A 22,552-nucleotide genomic window follows, 5' to 3' on the forward strand; every position below is an offset into this window, starting at 1 on the left:
GCATGTCAAAAAAAATCATGTCCCTACAGTACCTACCGATGCAGATCTGCCATTCTTCTCGACCTCAAGGTACCTCACATGGATTGAGTCATCAACCATGCGATGACCAATGAAACAACAAGAATGCAAGCATGCAAGCAGGGCCGTTGCCAAAGACTACTCCGGACCGAGTACGAGGTATTGATCATCTCGTAAAAGTTTCGTCCCGGCTGCCTTTCTTGAAAAAAGCAAGGACAAGAGTCGGGCTAGGACGTCATTGTCTGGATTAGGGCACAGACGAGCGGACAAACAAAGTGTCTTCCTGAGTCAAGGTGGCTCCATTGGGTTAATGTGGGGAGTCGAGAAGAGACAGGTGTTGGTGGCTGTTGCAGCTTGTCTCAGGCGGCCACCCACAGGCCATGTCGGAGGTCGGCATGTCGCAATCTGCGAGCTCCGCGTCATGTGACCGGCGACAAATCACGGCTCGCACGTGCTGCCCGATGGGGCGTCGGACATCCAGATTTGACGCCACCGGGCAGCTTTTAATAGACATTTTATTCCGGCACTGCAGCGGTTCGCCCAGAAGGCTGGCAATGGCTGAACGGCTGCGCGCACATGCCAGTTGCAGCTCCAAGGTCTTGTCAATTGCCATCCAGGTGCAGGTATCGGACAAAAAGGCAGGTGGATAGCGCCTTGGAGACGGACGAGGTGCGCACGGAGTCACCATTCCAGGAATGTTGCGTTACGACAACGAAACTCACATAAATTGATATACCAGAAACGACCTCCTGGAAAGTGACTTCTGTGGCTGTCGGGGCCAGGGGCAGTTTATAGATGAAGGTTGCAGCTCCTGGAACAAAAGACATCGTAAATGTAAAGCCCAGCCCAGCCCAGCCCAGCCCGCCCAGCTTGAGTCGGCTGTCGGAGCTGGGGGCCGAATGAGCAGGCGGTCTCTGACAGTGACCATGATTCGATAGCCGAGACTGCAAGCTTGGAAGCGGGAGAAGAGAAAAAGGAAAATAGGATGGCGTTCGGAAGTCCGCTGGCCTGAGAGGGGATAGTGAAGCGTGGAAGTGGGAAGCTGATCCATGAATCTAATCTTCAAACATGGAACGGAGTTTAGCACCCACGTACTCGTGTGTTGCTGTTAGAGCCCCTAAAATCTATAAAAGGACTAGTGTGTCTGGGCTAAACACACGGCAACCAATCCCAATCTCCTCTTTTGTCGCGCCAAGGCGTCCTTAGTGCCTCGTCTCTGCTGCTACCTACAAGTAAGGCGTCGGGGGCGGCTATCCTGGGAAAAGCTCTTCAGGGCTCAGGGAGGGGCCGCTGGGCATGGTGCTACTGGCAGTTCTGGTTCAGCACAGGCTTGGCGTAGAGCCCGCTGGCCCTAGTACCTGCGTTAAGCGACCGCCCAGGACATGGCTGGCAGGTGAGGCTAGGGAGGCCTATGAGGTCGCGCTCGTTAAAGACCGCTTCTGCTTCTACCGGGTAGTGAATCCTCCTCCTACCACTCATCACTCCAATCCTTCCTGTTAGAGACCAAGACCGCGAACTGCGCCTCGCTGATCCCGGACTTTTCGTATCCCATCCTCGTCACAGACCTGCACAGACCTCCTTGCAATTATAATCCTCCAACACGAACTCTGCTGCGTACTGGGTATCCCCTCTGGCCCTCTCCTCTCTGCTGACGCTGAGCCCGCGACCAGCCTGAAAATACACTTTTTGCCAATATCCCCTTGCCTCGCCTGCGCCAGTCCACCCAACCCCCAGGCCAGCTTCCAGACCGCAGATTGGGCCTGAAAAGTGAAAAAGTCCTGCTGACCAGCGACTCCTGGGCGCTGTCCTGCCCCCTTTGCCTGAGATCCTCTCTCCCTTTACATGTCGTACTCCTACCTTCTCGCGGGGTCGATATCACTCTGGATCTTGTAACAGTCCTCCGTCTCTTCCTCACGGGGCCTCGTGCAGCCCGTCGAGATTTGCCAGATACCATCTCTTCACCCTCGCTTTCGTTTACGCCCACGCTCTCTCAATCGTTTAGTCCGACCTTTTCTCCATCCTTCAGTATGGCTTTCTCTAACAACAACAACGACGACGGCTTCACTCAACCCACACAGAGCATTGACACCTCGTCAATCGCCAACCTTGCCTCGTCACTTGCCAGCGAGTTTACACAGACCACGGGCACGGGCAGTCGTTTCTCACGCACCAGCAGCGGCGCCTCTCAGACGGCGGCATCCAGCTCTGGCGCCAGCACCTCTGATCCCGCCTCGGCCACACAGACAGCTTCCACTACATTCGCTACGTCCGTCGCCCCTTCAGCTGGGTCCTCAGGCTCTGCGGACTCCAGTTTGAGCAGCTATGCTACCTCAGCAAGCAATGCGGCAAGCAACACAACAGGCGGTGCCGTCACCGTATCGGAAACTTCTTCTTGCAATAGTCTTTCCTGCTCCTCTGCGTTGAAAGCGGCCGTCGCTGTCCCGATTGTCGTTGCGGCTATTGCAGGGATTCTTTTGTTTTTCTTTTGTGCAAGGAGGCGGAAGAGACGCGCTGGTGCCGTCATGTCGGAGAAGACACCGAAAAAAGGAGGCAAGAAATGGACACGGCATCTACGAGCCTTTTCCTTCGACGCAGAGCTGCTCATGGGTGGTCGTTTCTCCAGCTCCAACAGCATCCGCAGCCGAGATCCAAGTGTTCGAAGTGGCCGGGGCACGCTTTCCCGTGGAAGTAATCACAGCGGGGAACCAAGTATGCACAGCATTGAAGAGGTGGCTCCTCCTTACCGAGATGCTGTGACCCATGTGACGCCGCCCAGTCCAGCCCGGTCCATTCCTCCTGTCACCACGCATGCAGCTGATCCGATTCCTCGACCGTCCTCAACGGCCACGGCACCGCCTCCCTACCGATCCATCGTCGAGGGTGCGGGTGGAGACCCGCCCTCTCCTTCCACGGTTCGAAACCCGTTCGCAGACTCGGCTCCGGTTAGTCCTATCGAAGGCTCACCTTTCAACGATCCCCCTGAAGGCGAGGAAGCGTCTGGCGCGCTGGGACCTGCCTTGAGCCGGGGTTCATCCATGTATCGAAGCGTCATGACCGACGATGACGCTACCCCAACCGCATCGGAAGCTGGGAGTATAAGGCAAGCAATGGTGGGCAGGCGTGTGTCGGTCAAGAACGGCGAAGGCACGAGCAGCAGCGGCGGGGGCGGCAGCAGCTAATACTGTGATTTTCTTATGTTCTTAATCCATGGCGTGGCGTTTGGAACCGGTGGGACCGAAAACTGTTGGCCGGCTCTAGCAGCTGCAAGAGCCTTGTTTTTTTGTGGAATGTTGACGCAGAATGTTTTGAGATGTCCGACATTATACTGTACATGAGCGAAGCCTATGGCAAGAAGCAAAAAATATCTAGATTGATGGAAAATCGAAACGTCCAATATTGCTGGATACTCGTGGGATCGATGATGAGAAGGGTCTTAAGGGTCTCTATATCATGCTCGACGTTGGCGTTGCATTCCATTTGCATTGCGCCTTGCCTTTGTGCTCCTTTTTGTTTTCCTTTCTCGCTTGTTCTCAATGCCACGGTCGTACAATGCAGGAACGAACCCTTCGGCGAACTTGGTGTGCTTGTATTCCCCGTTTCGCACCAAACATTCCAGCTATCCCATGGCCGATTGCAGGCCACTGGCCTGACTGTCCGGTGTACACGTGCGACGACACAGTGAGCAGGGAAGCAATTCGAGCTGCATACCGTGGGAGTTCCATGGTGTTGTTCTGGTAGCTTGTGTGACCGAGAGGATTGCTCCGACAGTCAGCTTTTCTCACCATCAACTCGGCAGAGGACTCCGTGACGAGGTGCTTTTTGTTCGACGCTACGCAAATACAGAGAAGATCAAGGTCGAGATCGGCGCAGTGGTGTGGCCGTAGGGTTGCCCCGATCTTCTTTGGACTTCGCCCGCATTTTGCCCGAGTCTTTTGCCTCTTGTGCTGCCTACTTTGTATGGTGCTTTTTAAGGCAGGAAGTAACACTAGATGCGATATAGGTGCAGGGCGACTGAGACCACAAGGGCCATGGGAAGGCCTCGGGATCTCGGCTTTGGATTGAGATTCGAGGCAGAAGAAAGCCCGAGCACCTTTTAGGAGTGACAAGGCTATCATACTCAGGGTGAGTGAAGCGAGTGAGTGAGCGAGTGGCTCGCTCAGATCTTTGCATCAAGTCGAAGCTTCCCTTGGCTTCATGCAAGTCGCCACGAAAAACTAGCAAAAGACCTTCCTATCCGATGATGGAACGTTGATCTGCATACATCACATTATCTCAATGACTGCGGTGTCCTGCACATTGCCGTCTGCAAGGTCGACTTTCACCCTCTCCTCCACTCAATTCCGCTCCCGCCACTCTCCCTCACAAGCTCTTATCGTGGCCATTCCCCAGCCGTTGAGGGTCCGGCCGTGCCCCCCATTATCCTCCGGAGACGGAGAGCCCACTGAGATCAAACACAATTTTCAGCAATCTATCCGCCTCGTATTTAGCTGGGATGCCCTTATTGGTGACATGGGTTTTCTGTGGACACTTTGGAACGACTCGAGATTTCACCTTCATCCACAGCTCTGTGGGAAATATGGAGAAGATGGCGACCTTGATGGCCTTCGAGCCCGTTCGAGTGGAGTTCTGGGGTTACATGAGCATCTCCTACTCAACGTGATCGGAACGCAGTGGAAATGAAAGGTGAGGAAATGTATAAGGGTCCCTCTATCCCGGCCGCCTCGCATGGTTCTGTCTCGCTCTTCTCTTCTAGACCAAGCTGTTCTCAAGGCACGGGAGCTGAGACACAAAGCCCTCGCTGAATATACTCGATTCTCTCACGAGTGACTGCCAAAATGGCTTCTCACGAGGTCCCCCAGGACTACATCCATGACTCTGACCAGAGTTCTTTGAGCGGCGTCAAGACCGACGCAACAGAATTTCAAGAGGACATCGGGCCAGCAACGACCTTGAGGCGAGAACCACCTCCATATGTGAAGTCGTTCAGTCCAGAGGAGCGAAGGATCGCAGAGCGGGCCCTTGTTCGAAAGATCGACTTTCGTCTGATCCCTATGATTGTCATCATGTGCGCCCACCGAACCACGTCCCTCGACAGCTAATGGTGAAACTGACATGGTAATCAGGTATATTCTGAACTACCTCGATCGCAACAATATTGCCGCGGCTAGACTGGCTGGCCTCGAGGATGAGTTGAAACTTCATGGCACTCAATACCAGACGGCAGGTTAGCCTTCACCCATCCATCCACGCCAGATGCAAGTCCACGTTTACTCACATTTCTCATCTTTTTAGTCAGTATTCTCTTCGTTGGTTACTTGCTTATGCAAATCCCGTCCAACTTGTGCCTCAACAAAATCGGAAAACCACGTGTCTACCTTCCCATAGCTATGATCATCTGGGGCACCATCTCCGCTGCTACAGCTGCTGTTCAATCCTTTGGAGGCCTGATCTCTGTTCGATTCTTCCTCGGTTTCGTCGAGGCTGTATACTTCCCAGGATGTCTCTATTTTCTGAGCGCCTGGTATACTCGCAAAGAGCTCGGTTTCCGAACAGCGATGCTGTACTCAGGATCGCTTATCTCCGGTGCCTTCTCGGGTCTCATTGCAGCAGGCATCACGAAGAACATGGACGGAACCGCGGGCCTACGAGCTTGGAGATGGCTGTTCATCATTGAAGGCAGCGTTACCATACTCATTGCGTTCATTGCAATCTTCGTTCTGCCGAACTTCCCTCGAACAACGACGTGGCTGAGCGCAGAAGAAAAGCAGCTGGCCGTGTGGCGACTTGAGGAGGACATTGGGGAGGACGACTGGGTGGGTGCCGAGGAGCAGACTTTCTGGCACGGATTTAGGCTCGCGGTCAAAGATATCAAGATGTGGATTATGGTGAGCCTGCGGATACTCTTCTTACTCTGTCTGATCGGATCTGTCTAACTCAGTTTTGTCTAGATGCTAATGCTGTTCTGCATCGTGGCGTCTGGCTCCGTCACAAACTTCTTCCCCACGGTCGTTCAGACACTCGGATACGGCGACATCGCCTCGCTGCTGCTCACGGCACCACCATACGTGCTGTGCGTCATCACGGCTTTCTTCAACGCCTGGCACGCCGACCGCACAGGCGAGCGCTTCTTCCACGTCACACTGCCTCTCTACGTGGCCGTTGGATCCTTCATCCTTGCCGCCGCGACCACGGCAACCGCACCGCGCTACGTCGCCATGATGCTCATGGTTCCCGGCGTGTACACCGGCTACGTTGTCGCGCTGGGGTGGATCAGTAACACGATGCCCCGACCGCCCGCCAAGCGCGCCGCGGCGCTGGCGGCCATCAATGCCGTCAGCAACACCTCGTCCATCTACGCGAGCTACATGTTCCCCAAGAGCGACGGGCCGCGCTACGTCCTGGCCATGAGCGTCTGCTCCGCCACGGCGTTCGTCGCCATCTGCGCCGCCACCGCCCTGAGGGTCATCCTCGTCCGGCTGAACCGCAAGCTGGACCGCGGCGAGTGGGTCGAAGGCGCCATCAACTCTGGTTCTGCTTCCAGGCACAGCGACGGCAAGGCCGTGGGAAATCATGTCATTGTCCAGGAGGGTGCAGTGCCTGTGGAGGCGGCTGCACGAGGGTTCAGGTTCTTGCTGTAGCACTACGACCGGAACTGCTGTACACTCCAGCGGGCTGACTGACTGACTGACTGACTGAATGAGCGAGTCCTCGAACGTCGAAATTGTAGTATAGCTTGGTACGCATGCGGGTGCCACATACGGACTAGTTGGCTGCTAGACATAGACTAGACTATATGATGAAATATGGATAGATGGATGAATGACAATAACGACGTCATATCAAGGTCAAGACTCAATATAGAATACGAGGGTACATATGTACCAAGGATGGAGAATAAGGAATGCTGGGGTCTACGGGTAGAAAGCTCTATTCACATCCCCTTATCTCTCTCTCTGTGCGTGTGTGTGTACGTGTGTGTGTGTGTGCTGCGAGCGAATTCCAGGAGATTTAAACACACCACAGCCCGAACCTCAGTCTCATTCTCTTTCGCAGTCTCAATCCTCGAGCTCGACCTCAGCCTCAACCTAACCTTACGCTTGACAGTAGGCCTAGCCTTAACGTCACGACCAGCCTCAATCTCAATCCCAGGGGCTCCGCCTCGAGAACAGCCCGGTGGCCTCACTAGCCTCAACTCCGACCTAAAGGATACGGAGGGCAAGGAAAAGAATGCGTACCAAGTACAAGTACGGGCAAACCTCCCTGTCCGGCTGGGGTGCGTCGTCAGGCACAGTCACGAGACTAGGAATCTACTCCGTACTCCGTATTCCGTATCCAGGTACGGAGTATTGGACCCCATCTATCTACTTGGTACTTCAGCCTCGTCAACTCGCCGGACCGATCAAGCACGTGATAGAGGGTCCGGAACCTCCCTCGTCAGGGCTATGTTACCTCCTGGTACTACTCTTTATAACGCATGAGTCAGGCAGGGTGATTATGTGCCGTTAAAGTACAAGTAGAGAGTTGTTGAACTGGTGCACCGGACTTTGTCTTCTCACCTCCTCGGATTACTCCGTTGGCCGTTGGCCGTACTTGTTGCGCAATACAGAGCCGAAGCCTCGAGTGAGCGCGGGATTGTGTTTCACACGTGAGTCCAGCGCGAGACGCACACACGCACGCGTCTGAAACAGTAGCATATCATTCGGCATCGGCCGTCGCCGCGTCCCTTCATTATCGCTCCCGTGCTTCTACTTGTGGCTGTGCGTTGCACAAAATGGCTCACTGTGGCGTGACGCGCCTCCTCTGGGAAACTGACCAGGACAAGCGTACAGGATAAGTCTTGAACTGGGCATAGCAATGAAACAGTGCAAGGCCTCAATGGGTCGTGGCGAGACAGATAGAGGGATCTTGAAGTGTTGTTTGCGGCGATCGCAGTACTCCTGCGGTCTCTTCCCGTACGTCTTGTGTGAAGGTGGTAACATCGGCAGGCAGGGCACCGGCAGAGCTCTGAGCGGATCAGACATCGGCCGCTGTACCTGGCCAGCTCGTAACGGTGGAAAATATCACCCTGGATCCGTGGCCCACACTGTGACTTCGCTTAGTAGCCAAGCATGGCGCCGAAAAAAGAGGTTTGTCCATTGCTGCCGAAGGCAACGGGTTCATTGAATGATCGATTTGAATCCATTGTATGCTTGTTCCATGTCGAAGGCCAAATCCCTGGCCTGCTCCTCGCTCAGCTCCTCTGACGTCTTCATCTGATTGAGCGTGATCAGCCATTGGATAATCTTCCCGCGATTTTCAAAATCCTGGTCTGTGACTTTGTTGACCGACTGGATCACATCTGACAGTATCGGATGCAACTGGGTCTTGGAGAACATATTCAAGCGGAGTGCATCAAGAAATGTGATGAAATTCTCCGTCGCTGCGAGGATCAAGCTGCCCGAAAGGTTGCCTTGGGGAGCTGTAGATCCAGGAGTGGCCTTTGCCACGGTGATTGTTTCCACGCTGGAAAGCCCGACTTTTAGACGTTCTTTGGCGCGGGGACACTCAATGTCCCATTTTTGCGTGAATGTATCCAAGTCTCCAAACTCGCGCGCCACATTTTCATCGTTCAATATCGATCGATACTGCTTGAGAAGTTTCGAACACATGTCCGAGTACTCTATTTCTGGAAGCGCATCTTTGATGTATGCTTTTTCCAGTCCGTCAAGGGTGCGAATGATGCTGTAGATCTCGGCGAGGGAGTCAATCAGGTCACGCTCGGCAGCAGAGTCCGCGAGTTTGACTTCTTCGTCAAGGTTGATCCGGGCGGAGAGAGTGTTTGTTGCTGGATACGCATAAGGGGTCGGCGCATAGGCCAGATTACGGGTTGAAGGGTTGTTGTACATCGTTGACTGCCACTTGAGCAGCAGGGTGAATATCTAGAAAGATGGTCAAGTGAATGGCGAGGCTGAGAATGGGATGTGAACTGAGCGTAATACTTTTAGAGCCTGTCAAGAGGCTGTGAGGGGAAGTTTGCCAAGTTCGGCACATGCGGGGAAACTCCGGCATAACTTCGGCTTGGCATAGTTTTTTCTCGGACTTCACAGTTTGTCTGCGAATTGCGAAACCAAGCTCATGCAATCAACCCTTTGCGTCAGACTGCAAAAGGCCTTGTTGTCGCCGAGATAACCTTGGCTATAGCCGACATCATGGGCAAACAGACGAAAGCCACCAAAAAATTCGAGAAGAACCGCCTCAAAGACACGATTGAACGACGAAAAGAGTTCGCTAAGATCAAACAGCGGCACCAGCTGAAAGCGAAAAAGAAACAAAGAGCGACACAGAGAGCAAAAGAGGAGGAAGGTGATAATAAGTCAAATGTTGAGACTGACGATAATGATGCCGAGGATATGAATGAAGATGAGTTCTTTCAGGACACGCTGGATATACCAGAGCATGAGACAAAGACGCCGAAGAACAAGAGCGGAAAGCGGAAGAGGGACGACATCATCAACGATGAACCTGGAGACGTTGAGAGCGATGGCTCAGAAGATGCAATCGAGGGCCACAAAACTCAACTGGCTGCATTGGCCGAGAAGGATCCTGAATTCTACAAATACCTTCAGGAAAACGATGCAGAGCTGTTAGAATTTGACGAAGACGACGATCTCGCGGCAGTGGACGACCTCAGCGAAGAAGAACCTCCCACCAAGAAGCAAAAGACCAAGGATGTCCATACAGAGGAGCCTGAGTCACCGGATGAGATTACCCTAGCGATGGTCAAGAAGTGGAAGGTCTCCTTAACCGAACAATTCTCCATAAGAGCTCTCAGACAAGTGGTGCTAGCTTTCCGCGCCGCGGCACATGCGGACGATGAAGAGGATAAGGTCTTCAAATACAACATTGCCAGTCCGGAGGTGTACCATGAGGTCCTCATAACGGCCCTGAAGCAGGTACCCCTGGCTCTATCACATCATCTTCCAGTCAAGGAGTCGGCTGCTGGCAAGCTGCGCATCCCGACAGACTCCCCCAAGTTCAAGACTCTGGCACCGTTGATCAAATCACACGCCTCATCTCTTCATTACTTGCTCGAGCATTTGTCAGACGCAAAGACCTTGAGGTTGACGCTCGAGTCCTTTGAACCGTTACTCCCATATCTCCTTCAATTTCGCAAGTTTCTGAAGGTGCTCACGAAAGCCGTCGCATCAATCTGGTCCGACAACTCTTCGGATGAAGCAACAAGAATCACCGCTTTCTTGGTCATTCGTCGATTGATGGTGATTGGTGACGGTGGGATCCGCGAAGCTGTCTTGAAGGCGACATATGAGGGCGTCGTCAAGGGCAGCCGCAATACATCAATCCATACTCTCGCGGGAATCAACTTGATGAAAAACTCGGCAGCCGAGATTTGGGGCATCGACCAGAAGGTCAGCTACACAACAGGCTTCACATTCATTCGCCAACTGGCCATTCACCTCCGTGGCAGCATTACCAAACCGACCGGGGACTCATACAAGACTATATACAATTGGCAGTTTGTCCACTCTCTTGACTTCTGGTCTCGGGTATTGTCCAGCCACTGCAACTCACTGCTGGAAGCACAGAACGGCAAACCTTCACAGCTACGCCCACTCATTTACCCGGTTGTGCAGGTCACCCTGGGCGCGATGAGGCTGATACCGACATCCACATACTTTCCTCTTCGGTTTCAACTCATGCGGTCTCTGCTGCGTATCTCGCAAGCAACCGAGACATATATACCTTTGTCAGCCGCACTCCTGGAGGTGTTGAACTCAGCACAGATGAAGAATCCCGCAAAGCCGTCAACTGTACGACCTTTGGATTTCGCAGCGAACATCAGGGCCCCTACGTCACATTTGAAGACGAAGGTGTACCAAGACGGAGTGGGAGAACAGGTGGTTGAATTACTTTCCGAGTTTCTTGTACTGTGGACGAAGAGCATTGCGTATCCCGAGCTCCAACTGCCAGTCATCATCATGCTGAAGCGATGGTTGAAGGCAGCTTCGAAGCCGAGCGGGAACAAGAACGGCAAGCTCAATCAATCCCTTCTTGTGCTAGTACAGAAGTCGGAAGCCAATGCTCAGTGGATCGAGGAAAGGAGGAACATGGTCAACTTTTCTCCGAAGGACCGGACGGAGGTAGAAGCATTCCTGAAAGACGTGAAATGGGAAGACACCCCTCTTGGAGCGTTTGTCGTGTCGCGAAGAAAGCTACGGGAAGAAAGGAGAAAGGTGCTTGAACAAGGGAGGAAGGAACAAGAACGACGAAAGGCGGCGGAAGAAGATGCCGACAGCGATATCGAGATTGCTTGATTCCACATAGGGGGCAACAGATCCATATCAATGTCCAACAGTGGCTCGCCATTGACAATGGCACAAGATGAAACTATTCTTTGACCAAAGAGTTTCCTTTCAGTGATGATGCCCTAATTCTCTCCCCTCCCCGGTCGTCACTTGTCTGCAGGATCCAAGGGCTTCTGTCCTTGTTTTTCAACCTCGCGCCTCTTCTGCTCTGCAGGCTTCTTGGGATCCCTTTTAACCGAATCCGCGTCCTGAGCTTCGTCTCGACCACCGTGCACACTGCCTTGTTCAGTCGGGTGCTCTATGCTGCTGGTATCCTGGGGACCATCTCCCGTGGCCTTTGATCCTCTTGTGCTCTTGTCCTGTGGAGACGCAGACTTAGGGTTGTCCTTTGCTATGTTCGTCGCGTTGGGGGCATCGCCTTTCGTTGTGGTGGCGGACCAAGTTATTGCAAGGGGTGGTCTTCGATAGACTCGGTGAGTTGGGATCTCGATTGGCAGCTCGGTCGCATTTTCAGGCACGAACACACCCTGAAATGGTTGAGTCCAACTGTGGGGCGAGAGCGAGCAATTGACAGGCGATGTGTCGCCCGCCGGAGTAAGGACCGCGCATTCATGTCAGCGACTGGGAGTTCTGTGCTTTGCAGGTGGCGCGCCTTTTTCTCTGTCAGCAAATTCCTCGACTTGCACATTGGGCATCAAAAGGAAGATTGTATTCTGAGGCATCGCTGCCCTCAAATGGGCTCAGATCACGATAGACCTCATCATCATCACCCCTGAAGTACCATAGGCATCTATGCACCAGTATTGGTCGCATTCAGCATCTAGATGGAGGTCATGAAGCGAGAGGCATCTGGCAGCTATAACGGTTGTGGGTGATAGATCCGAGAGGCAACCAGTGAGCGGAGCACCAGTCCGAATTCTATTGGAACGTCAATGAGTGAACAGCCTCAACTCAACTCGGTGGCCGGGGTCGTTGCTTTTGCTGAATGAGGCTTGATGAGGCCCAAGACGCAGAGGGATTATCTGAGCACTCAGCAAACACGAGCTCTCCACGTCGGCGACACAAGCTTCCCGTTCCAAGCGACGGCCTACCAGTAGTGAACCAGAATGGCAATGAAAGGTGCCTGAGCGCGTTGAGACATCAGGTGATTGTTACCGAAGTGAGGGCCCCTGGGGCTCCAAGCGCTCTTCAAGCGTGGGTTCTCGCATAAGCTTGCGAGCTTGGAAACTCGCTTCCTGCATTGCCGAGGCCGCCACAGCCACCCAAGCGGCGGCGGGTGACTTGGATCCCGTCGCATCTTGCATGGTGACTTGTGGCCAACAGTGGCTCATGACCTTTCGGAGAGCCCTTGGTGAGCCTTTGATGACCCTGGTTCGACGTCACCTCCATCACCGCCAGCCGTGTCTTGTAACGCTTCGTTGTCACTGCAATTCTCTCAATTTTCACGCACCGTCAACTGCGCGGTACCGTGTTGATGCTTCACCGCATCTCTGCAACCGAATATTAACCAAGAACCCCCCCTACAACTGATTGTCCTTTCTACATACCAAGTCTCTCCCATAACATCCGAGAACAACCTAGTCACAAACAATGGGCGACCCTGGCAGGAGTTTTAGCACCCAGGTTCACCACGACTTTCAAGGCAAATGGGGCCGCCAGTACCACCGGAGTCGGTCACTGAGTATCAAACTTCCAGATCGATTGGATATTGGAACTACCCTCAGTGTAAGTAACGGAACAATCCCCCCCCCCAAATGCACAGACCGTCTACACTGGTCCTCGACTCGCGTGTTCATCGCAAGTCCTTGTCCGTGGCCGAAACACTTTTAACCTTGCCTTCTCCCCTATAGGAGTACTGGGCTGGTCTTGCCATCGAGGAAGAAACCGACAGAGCACTCAAGATTGGAATTGCGATTCATGATGGCACGTATGGCATTGACTTTGCTGTCCATCGCATATCCCTGGACGAGGAGGAGGAGCAGGATAGGAGTGGAGACGGAGACTGGGTTGCAGACCATATCATCGAGGAATTGTCCAACTACAGAAGACAGCATGTGTGCAAAATTCTTGGAGCAGGAGTGATCGCGAGTGTCCATGAAAAGAGCCCGAATTTGTGCTCAAGGCTGTGGTCCGAGTTGGACATCGTACCTATGCTGGTCACCTCAAACCCTCTTGTTCAGTCGAGCAACCCACGGGCAAAACCACAGAGAGTGGACGAAATCGCCGACTCGGCAGCCAGGAAGTGTCTAGCGTAAGTTTGGACCCTAGCAACTGTCCGTGCCTCGGTCATAACTTGATCAGACTATATGCTCCCACGAAGCAACCGCGTTTGTCAATCAGCTTCCAGAACCAGGTCGAAGTCGATCTGGGAGGTACTATTCAGCTTACCACTATCGACGACTACAAGGCATCCGTTCGAGAGCCAACCTGGCGGGCCGTGCAGAAACATATCCAGGATGTGGTGGACCGCAAACTCAGAGTTGTCTTTTTCAGTGCAACACCTCAGGGAGGCGGAGTGGCTCTGATGCGGCACGCCCTGCTCCGATTCTTGAGGCTCTACAATGTGAATGTGGAGTGGTATGAGACACTTACCCCCCCCCCCCCCCCCCCCCCCCCCCCCCCCCCACATCCATATGCATTGTGCTTACCCTGCATATTATATAGGTTTGTGCCCAAGCCAAGGCCCGACGTTTTTCGAATCACCAAAACAAATCACAATATCTTGCAGGGCGTGGTTCCTCCTGAAGTCCACGCCACGGACGAGCAGCTTGGCAAGATCAAAGAGTGGATTGTCGACAATGCGGAGCGGTACTGGCTCGGTGAAGGTGGGCCACTTACCGCCCCCAAGGACGGCGGTGCAGACGTCATCATCATCGACGATCCTCAGATGCCAGAGCTCATCCCCATTGCGAAGAAGTTGGCACCGGATCGGCCCATCATTTTCCGCTGCCATATTGAAGTCCGCGACGATTTGGTGCTGGAGGAGGGCAGCGCCGCCCAGCATGTTTGGCGTAATATGTGGTCCAGTATCAAACATGCGGACGTCTTCCTCAGCCACCCTGTGCGCTCTTTCGTTCCACCTGATGTCCGCAAGGAGACTCTGGGCTGGCTTCCGGCTACAACAGATTGGTGAGTATCTGTACGAGAACTCAGCATCGGTGAAGTGCCTGACTGAATTTGTAGGCTTGACGGTCTCAACAAGAACATGGATGACTGGGATCTGCAATATTACTTACACATCCTCAGGCAGCTTTGTCAAGCCCAGAACCTTCCGCAGCTTGCATACCCAGACCGAGGCTATTTCACGCAGATCGCGCGGTTTGATCCCTCCAAGGGAATTCCCGACGTCATCAAAAGCTACGCCAAGTTCCGAGAAATGGTGAAAGACCAGCCCAAGGAGAAAATACACCAATTGGTGCTTTGTGGGCACGGCTCGGTGGACGATCCTGATGCGACGCTGATCTATGAAGAGACCATGAGCTTGGTTCTCACACAATTCCCCGACTTGGTCGACGACATTATCGTGGTTCGACTGGGCCCTAGCGACCAGATCTTGAACGCTATCATGTCGCTTTGCACCGTCGCCCTGCAGCTATCAACAAGGGAAGGATTCGAGGTAAAGGTCTCGGAAGCTTTGCACAAGGTAAACGTACGTCGTGTTTCTTCCTGAAAGTTTGACGCTGACAGGGTTCTAGGGCAAACCCATCATTGCCACGCTCGCCGGTGGTATCCCTCTTCAGGTCGAGGATGGCAAGAGCGGTTACCTTGTCCGACGAGGTGACCACGACACCGTTGCCAAGCATCTTTATAATCTGGTCACCGACAAGGACCTTTATGGCAGGATGTGCGAATACGCAAGGAACCATGTTAGCGACGAAGTCCAGACAGTTGGGAACGCCCTCTCCTGGATGTACCTTGCCGCCAACGTGTCGAACGGAAGCACGCTGAAACCGAACGAGAGATGGATCAACGACTTGGCCCGAGAGGCTGCTGGCGAACTATACAAGGATGGCGAGCCATGCTTACCGCGGCACTTGTCTACTTGATTCACGAGTTGTCACTTTGTATGAAGGCGTTGCGAGCGAGACGATTTTCTTTCCACCCTCTCCTCACTCATTCAGCATTCAGCATTCAGCATTCAGCATTCAGCATTCAGCATTCAGCATTCAGCATTCAGCATTCAGCATTCAGCATTCAGCATTCAGCATTCAGCATTCAGCATTCAGCATTCAGCATTCAGCATTCAGCATTCAGCATTCAGCATTCAGCATTCAGCATTCAGCATTCAGCATTCAGCATTCAGCATTCAGCGTGCAGCATGCAGCATTTATCATTCATCGTTCATCATTCAGCATTCAGCATGCAGCATGCAGCATGCAGCATCATCATTCATCGTTCAGGGGCTTCAACCAGACTGCATCTACGGGTTGACGATATCCTGATTCCGTTGATCGGATTGTGTCTTGAAGCAATTAGATTGGGGATACCAAGTCCCTCAGACATAGAGAGAACAAGAGAGGGATAAGAGTCTGAGAGCGTCGGTAGACTTGTTGATACGCTGCAGACAGGCCAGTCTCCCCTTTCGCAAGTCCAATTCCAATGGCGGTCGACGGGGCCACAGCGGTTTCATTCTGTTTACAAAGTCAAATAACGGCCAATCACACAGTCGTGTACATAAACGTGGTTACTATTGTAACCACTCATTAATCGAATCTGCGGTCTTGCTGACTGTGAGACATGCATGTCAAGTTACATCTACTGTCAAGGTGGTGGATGCTGTCCTTTCCGGCGCTGCCGAGACTTGCGGCGCTCCGCGTCTTCGCCTGATGTTCAAGTTCCCCGCGCTTCTTGTTCTGTGTTTTGTTGACAAACCAACGCTACCCTCTGGACTAAGTCTTAGGACGATTGTGCAGAATCTCTTCAGCGCAACATGTATCGCAAGCGCAACGGTTCTCTTGGTTTCTCCTTCACCCGCTTCGCCAATGCCGCCGTCCCAAACTTCTTCGCAGATGAAACACCCTCTCGCATGGTTGACCTGACCGGCTACCGCCGAGATATGTGCTACATGCATCAAATCGCCTCGGCCAACCCCTATACGCTTGACGAGCGATCCTTCCATGTTGCCGGAGTGGTGGATTCGGAGAGTGTGAGTAGGAAGGTCTATGCAAAGCTCAAAAAGAACGAGATATTGAAGGAGGATGGACTGGTGGACACGCATAAAATCGGGCCCAAGTTCACCCATCAACTGGCACTGTTGAACATCTATCGGCAGAAGGATCTGGTGGGAATGCTGTTCTGGTGGGAGGAAGAGTGCCAGCGTCTACGCAAATTAGACGCCGAAGAGAAGGACCTCGACGCGTTAATATCCGAATCAGAAATCAAGCTCACCAAGACTGAGGAGGACAGTGAAGAGAAACAGTGGGTGAAAGAAAGCTTGGATCAGTTGAAATTCGCGAGAGAGCGGGTGAGGATGAAGAGAAGACAGAGACCCAGTCAGCGGGATCCAGATGTCGAGGCCGACAAGGACGATATCATCATGGCGTTCCATGGACGGAGTAAGAGCGTACCAAACGTCGGTGTTGACGTGGTGGCAACAGGTTCAGAGAGACCGATACAACAGGGACAGCCTCCGCAGTATTTTGCGGGTCCTTGAAGAATGCATTGATGGCTCGTTCCATGGCATACTTGATTTGAAGAGGGACGTCTTCACAGAAGATGTTCAAAGACAACCCATCTGCGGAATCAACCCCATCAAACACTCACCTAATCAAGAGCTCCAACCCTACCCCAATCTGGGAAGCAGGACGCATACCATGGGACCTCTTGGACTCTCTTTGCCCAAGCTGCACATCAACTGATGGGGGATTTCAACCAGCGCAGCCGCCCGCTTCATTGAAGTGGGTTCGTCAAGGATTCGTCATGGCTGGGCTTCGCCCTGACGACGTCTGAGAGCCGACAGAAAGCATGGAAGAAGTACTTGGATGCTGTTTGTGATGTTGGTTTGATGTGGGATGGATGTGCGGCGGGATTACCTCGATCTTTTGGGCCGGCACCCCATACCGACATACCCAAACAGATACCTCCACGACGGCTCTGGCACTGCATTCGATTCACGCCTCAACGGGCTTCCAGGTGTGGTGATCATCACCTAGCCGATGCTGATGCCCTTGTCGGCTGCGTCAAAGACTGCTTTCCATCTCTACAAACTGCGGCATATCCTCTCACACGCCCATCAACTTTGCCTTCCGCGTCATGTTGTCGCTCATGATCTCAATCGATGCATATGAACCTCCACATATCCTGTCCGGCAGCAACGCCCAACATGCCGAAGCGCTGTGATAGCGTTGTTCAATTGCATCCCCTTGGCCGCAGTTGGGGGCGAAATACCTGAGACGGCGTCGACGACACTGAAACCATGCGATGCTACCTAGAGAGCATAGGAAAATTACCGATAAGATGGCCGTTGAGCGAAGTTTAGAAAAATGTATCTCTGGATATGTCGTCACCAAAGCCAGCATTGGCTATCTCGTCTCGGGGACCCAACTGTCGGCAGAACTCGATGCCCCGCCCGTTGAGAGAGTCGGCCTGAGCCAGAAGTATTTCCAGCAGTGCCGTTTGTCGAACGCACGCCTCATCGCTCTAGATCAAGTGCAAGGGCCAATCCAATAGGCCCGCCGCTTACTATTGGAACTTTTTGATAAGTGCATCTCTAGAGAGGGCCCCTCATGACGGCGCTGGAATTTTAAAGATGGCTCTGAACTCTAGCTTTACTTGGCGATCAGCTGTAGTCAGAAGCTTTGTGCCCTGGCATAAGGCTGTGGCTGCTTAGGGCTAGACGAGACAAGCGGGCCACCCCTTGGCTCCGCGCTCTGCCTATCGGATGTCTCCATAACTATCCGGGGCATGATTTCGAGGTCTAACTCGTGCCCTCGCGTATATAGTATTCTTTGTTTGTTGTTTATCATTTCTCAATCTCACTGTGGCTGCAAAACTATTGCGCGCATGGACACATTGCAATCTTTACGGAGTAACAATTCTCGCACAGGTTGACCACACAGGGAATCCAAACGACTAGCCTCCCTTGTCCATCATACGCCCGATGATCTACGCGAGCCTTCCGAGACCTTGCTCGCCTAGTTCCATAGGGGCTGGTCAGCACAGCTATCGGTTGGGAAGAACTGACCCCGAGGCCCTTCGACAGCTCCCCGAGACCTTTGCGTCGTTGGCGCTACATAATACGGTGGAGAAGGCCAGGAAGAGTCTGAGGGCTAAGGATCCCCGCACGGTCCAGGCACGGCGCTAGGCCAGTCGCACGTGAACTTCGTTTTCAAGTTGAGATTATACAAGGGCCCCTTGGGCTCCCTACGGTGCCAAGAGGAAGAAAGCTTGTGGTCCCTGGATTCGCTAAATCCTCCAGTGCCAAACCCTCCAAGCGGCGGATACCTTCACATTGTATTGCTGCACTGTAACATTGAAGAGTGGTTCGGTCAAGCAGAAACCCCATCACTTCACGTTCACGGCCCACATTCAAGCCCACGGAGTCAAAAGGAGGTAGAACCTAGATTGCGTGTGGACTGAAGGCTCACTGGCAGGTCGTCCGCCGCCCGTGCTTGTTTAATACCGAGAAGACCCAAAAACGAAAACGCTTAAAGGCAAAGCAGCTCCGCCTCGGATCATGCCTTCCAACCTTCCAGCCGGCCGGTTGGCGCGGAGCGTGAAACTCAAAACTCTTTCCTGCGACGATCTCTCTATCACTGGTTTCGCACCTACCGTGCTGCTCTGAAGTATCAATTCAGCGACATGGCAGACCCCTTGTCTATCGCTGCCAGTGTTGTTGGACTTGTTGCAGCGGCCGTCCACGTGAGCAAGGCCATTTCAGAGCTGCGGCACCTCGGTGAGTTACCGAGGCGCATCTACACCTTAAAGAACGAGGTCAGTGACTTTGAAGCGGTGTTACGTCAGGTCGAGGATGCACTCAATCAGCAGACTTTGGTCCCGGACAATGAACAAGGATCGCTCGAACCAATATTGAATAGGACCAAGGGCCATCTCGCAGATCTCGTAAAGGCCCTTCACCGTTTCGAAGACGCCTGCAAGGGAAGCAAAATCAAGATCATCGCCAACAGCGCCATCTGGCTTAGATATAGGACAATATTCCAACGCTCTCACGAAGATATACGCTCTGTCAAAACGACTTTGGCTTTGATGCTGGGGGCCTCCAACTCGTAAAATCTATCCTTCTACTGGAGAGCAATCGACTGACCATCGACTTGGGCGGGATCTGCATCACATTATTCTCGAGCTTCGCCAAGTCACCATCCTCACATCAGCCTCAGAAAAGATGCAGGAGTCCATCAACCAGACTGCGACAGATCATCTCGCATTAAGTTCCCGCATGGGACAGCAACATCAGGATCTTAGTGCTCGCCTTGACGCTCTGCAAAGGCTGATGGCCAGCGGGCAAGCGCGGGATGTGTCTGTTCCGGATCAAACTACAAGGCTCGATCAGAACCAATCAAGTACCCAAAATATTCGCGTTGTTGCTTCCCACCGCGTCCCATGTCGAAGATGGTGTCCTTGTGCTTGCCATGCAAAGCGGAATTTCAAGCTAGCGCCGCCAGGGATGATGGAGAATGTGCTCGGCAAAATATTTGTCGGATACTCGGGCCTTCCTGTCGTCAGCAAACCCTGCGACTTCAGAGGGTGTAGAGATCGACAAACCGCCACTGCTAACATGGAATACTGGTTTCCTTCGTGGTTCATATCGATGAATTTACAAATGTACCTTACGAACCTGCCGCGAAGGGGGATGCATATCCAGCTGTCGACAACGAGAAGGATCCCAGATGACTCTGCGTCCATCAACTTCGCCATGCAAGGAAACATCGATGGTCTGAGATTCCTGTTCAGTCAAAAGCTAGCACACCCAAAGGATGTCAGCCAATCCCGGGGACCCCAATGCTACATCTTGTCGACAGTCTCAACATCCCATGTCTCCGTCTGATACTCGAGAGAGGCGGGAATCCGAATCCAATAATGCCGAAAGGTATATACCGGAGCAGTCCCTTGACGGCCGCGGGCTTTGCCGGAATGCCGGAAATGCTCAAATTGCTTCTCGACTTTGACGCAACCCCTAAGCCATGCAACCCCGAAGGGTCGACGACCTTGCATTTAGTCGCTCGTACATAGAACGTCGAATGTGCACGCCTGTTGCTCTAGTATGGTGCGGATCTGAATGCCATCTCTGGCAACGGCGTGACTCCGCTCACAACAGCAATCATGCATAATAACCATGCAGTCTTGAGACGATTTGTTGATCACGGCTACGAATATATCACCACTGCACGCCTTAGAGGTAGGTTCATGCTTCATTCTGGAGGGGATTGTCACGCATTTGTATGACTACAAAATAGGTGTAGCAAAAGCTCACGTACTCGCGCTTACCCTCGGGTGTCAATCTCCTCTCGGCCGTTGCGGAGTACGCCGACGTCGAAACCATCAATATTCTCTCCTCGACGCATCCGATGAAGGTTCAGTAAGATCTCAGGCCTGACAGCCTTGCCGCAAGTATAGAAGTCTTGCAGCAACGTCGCGACTACAGCGAAGATATGTTACAGGCTTTCGAGGGGCTTATAGCCATCGCCACAGCGGAGGAAGCCGAGTGTCGCTCGATTGATAGTTTAGTCGAGTCGGGCCTTTTCCTCTCTGCAAAGTCGTCGTTTCACGAGGAGTTGGCGGAAGCCCTCGCTCAGCTTGAATCTGCTGTAGTTAGCCCTACGATAACTGATGGCTGGACTGCCAAGAGGGTTTGAGCGGATAGGAAAATACTAGGCTAGACGTATTGGACGACTGGGCGATATACCACTGACCTCTTCAATAAGATACGAGTGATGATCGACAGTTTCAAGTCTATGGGCCCTGGTGAACGTAGGAACCAGACCATCGAGGCCGCACAAGCGCGATATTTACCCCGCCACGGTCCGAGTAGCAAAACAACCGCGTGGATTGGCGGACTGTTCTCGCTTATACCTCCACTACAAGTGGGTTGGTGCAGGGGGGGACTCCTGCTGCTCCTTGTGCTCCTTGCTCCTCTGCGGCAGTATCCGTTTCTTCAGTCGGGGAAATACGGAGGATGACGTCGAAGCAGATAATCGATTACCTTCTCGCTCGTACCGACTACTTGTACTTGTTCCAAACGCGCAGGTTCAAACCTAACTTCCTCGATACCTGATGGGCGGAGAGGTAATTCTCCACCACCAACAAAAGCATAATTCTTTAGATCACGGATCTAACCTTTCTACCATTGCCCTCTCAAAAGGTTCGAGTTTCAGATCTACCACGTAAGATCTGACTAATGTCATGTCTGACCTCGACGCCACGGTGAGTGATTTGGTTGAATTTCTGGCAGCCTTCTAAATCAGACTTGAAAGTCAATAAACTGAACAATACGTGTGCAACTCTAGGCGAGACCGAGTGGACCAAAAACGGCCGCTACACGGGAAGAACAGACATTGCACTGACGGCGGAGGGCGAGCGCCAGGTCGAGGGCACTGCAAAGCTGCTCGTCGGCACTGGCAAGCTTATCCACCCGGATCGGATAGCGCGTGTGTGGGTTAGCCCACGGATGCGGGCACAGCAGACCTTTCGTCTTCTGTTTCGTAACAGCGGCTCTGAAGTCTCACATGACAAGGTCACACTGACCGAGGATATCGCCGAGTGGGACTACGGCGACTACGAGGGCTTGGTGGTCGACGAGATTGTCCGAACACGAAAAGCCAAAGGCTTGGATCAAGACCGCAAGTACAATACCTGGAGGGATGGATGTGAAGGCGGCGAGTATGCTTTTACCAGTGTTCTAACTCTGTCACATGCGGCTTGGAACGAATGAAGGACGAATCAACGCTGACTTGGTGGACCTCTTGAACAGATCACCGCAACAGGTGGCTGAGAGGCTAGATCGCTTGATTGCACAGATCAAGGAGGTCCAGGCGCCACATATGAATGGAGAGAAGCCGGTTGATGTCGTGCTGGTAGGGCTCCATCCTAACACGGCCAATGGCTATTCTGCCCCGACGAATCTGACTTTCGAGCAGGTCGCACACGGCCTCATCCTCCGTTGCTTTGTCAAACGATGGCTGAAATACCCCCATAGATGACCCATTGCCGATGATGTTCTCACCGGGGGCGATTGCGATGCTTAGCTACAAGAACCATGATATAGACAGTCCGGC

At 53.0% G+C, this 22,552-nt stretch overlaps 10 protein-coding genes across 10 annotated transcripts; 8 read left to right on the forward strand and 2 right to left on the reverse strand.

Moving 5' to 3' along the window:
* Positions 1 to 2,045: 2,045 nt before the first annotated feature.
* On the forward strand, positions 2,046 to 3,197 carry A1O5_12948 (uncharacterized protein; the record flags this gene model as incomplete). Its single annotated transcript, XM_007753517.1, has 1 exon — positions 2,046 to 3,197. One exon carries the CDS (start codon positions 2,046 to 2,048, stop codon positions 3,195 to 3,197), a length of 1,152 nt encoding a protein of 383 aa, XP_007751707.1.
* A 1,656-nt stretch (positions 3,198 to 4,853) lies between these two features.
* On the forward strand, positions 4,854 to 6,656 carry A1O5_12949 (uncharacterized protein; the record flags this gene model as incomplete). Its single annotated transcript, XM_007753518.1, has 4 exons — positions 4,854 to 5,083; positions 5,142 to 5,242; positions 5,311 to 5,903; positions 5,967 to 6,656. The coding sequence occupies 4 exons, from the start codon at positions 4,854 to 4,856 to the stop codon at positions 6,654 to 6,656; spliced, it is 1,614 nt and encodes a 537-aa protein (XP_007751708.1).
* A 1,518-nt stretch (positions 6,657 to 8,174) lies between these two features.
* On the reverse strand, positions 8,175 to 8,903 carry A1O5_12950 (uncharacterized protein; the record flags this gene model as incomplete). The annotated part of the gene is made up of 1 exon (XM_007753519.1): positions 8,175 to 8,903. The coding sequence occupies one exon, from the start codon at positions 8,901 to 8,903 to the stop codon at positions 8,175 to 8,177; it is 729 nt and encodes a 242-aa protein (XP_007751709.1).
* A 303-nt stretch (positions 8,904 to 9,206) lies between these two features.
* Positions 9,207 to 11,330, forward strand: A1O5_12951 (uncharacterized protein; the record flags this gene model as incomplete). The annotated part of the gene is made up of 1 exon (XM_007753520.1): positions 9,207 to 11,330. One exon carries the CDS (start codon positions 9,207 to 9,209, stop codon positions 11,328 to 11,330), a length of 2,124 nt encoding a protein of 707 aa, XP_007751710.1.
* Positions 11,331 to 11,467: 137 nt separating this feature from the next.
* Positions 11,468 to 12,625, reverse strand: A1O5_12952 (uncharacterized protein; the record flags this gene model as incomplete). Its single annotated transcript, XM_007753521.1, has 2 exons — positions 11,468 to 11,867; positions 12,477 to 12,625. 2 exons carry the CDS (start codon positions 12,623 to 12,625, stop codon positions 11,468 to 11,470), a joined length of 549 nt encoding a protein of 182 aa, XP_007751711.1.
* Positions 12,626 to 12,911: 286 nt separating this feature from the next.
* Positions 12,912 to 15,367, forward strand: A1O5_12953 (uncharacterized protein; the record flags this gene model as incomplete). The annotated part of the gene is made up of 6 exons (XM_007753522.1): positions 12,912 to 13,046; positions 13,172 to 13,572; positions 13,623 to 13,898; positions 13,986 to 14,450; positions 14,505 to 14,964; positions 15,017 to 15,367. The coding sequence occupies 6 exons, from the start codon at positions 12,912 to 12,914 to the stop codon at positions 15,365 to 15,367; spliced, it is 2,088 nt and encodes a 695-aa protein (XP_007751712.1).
* An 884-nt stretch (positions 15,368 to 16,251) lies between these two features.
* A1O5_12954 (uncharacterized protein) lies at positions 16,252 to 16,974 on the forward strand (the record flags this gene model as incomplete). Its single annotated transcript, XM_007753523.1, has 1 exon — positions 16,252 to 16,974. The coding sequence occupies one exon, from the start codon at positions 16,252 to 16,254 to the stop codon at positions 16,972 to 16,974; it is 723 nt and encodes a 240-aa protein (XP_007751713.1).
* Positions 16,975 to 19,121: 2,147 nt separating this feature from the next.
* A1O5_12955 (uncharacterized protein) lies at positions 19,122 to 19,550 on the forward strand (the record flags this gene model as incomplete). Its single annotated transcript, XM_007753524.1, has 1 exon — positions 19,122 to 19,550. The coding sequence occupies one exon, from the start codon at positions 19,122 to 19,124 to the stop codon at positions 19,548 to 19,550; it is 429 nt and encodes a 142-aa protein (XP_007751714.1).
* A 322-nt stretch (positions 19,551 to 19,872) lies between these two features.
* A1O5_12956 (uncharacterized protein) lies at positions 19,873 to 20,256 on the forward strand (the record flags this gene model as incomplete). The annotated part of the gene is made up of 1 exon (XM_007753525.1): positions 19,873 to 20,256. A coding segment is annotated over one exon (384 nt), but the record flags the coding sequence as incomplete, so codon positions are not given.
* A 1,424-nt stretch (positions 20,257 to 21,680) lies between these two features.
* On the forward strand, positions 21,681 to 22,477 carry A1O5_12957 (uncharacterized protein; the record flags this gene model as incomplete). Its single annotated transcript, XM_007753526.1, has 3 exons — positions 21,681 to 21,701; positions 21,730 to 22,157; positions 22,249 to 22,477. 3 exons carry the CDS (start codon positions 21,681 to 21,683, stop codon positions 22,475 to 22,477), a joined length of 678 nt encoding a protein of 225 aa, XP_007751716.1.
* Positions 22,478 to 22,552: the final 75 nt, after the last annotated feature.

The sequence above is a fragment of the Cladophialophora psammophila genome, assembly GCF_000585535.1.
Source record: "Cladophialophora psammophila CBS 110553 chromosome Unknown aczJe-supercont1.39, whole genome shotgun sequence".
NCBI lineage: Eukaryota > Fungi > Ascomycota > Eurotiomycetes > Chaetothyriales > Herpotrichiellaceae > Cladophialophora > Cladophialophora psammophila.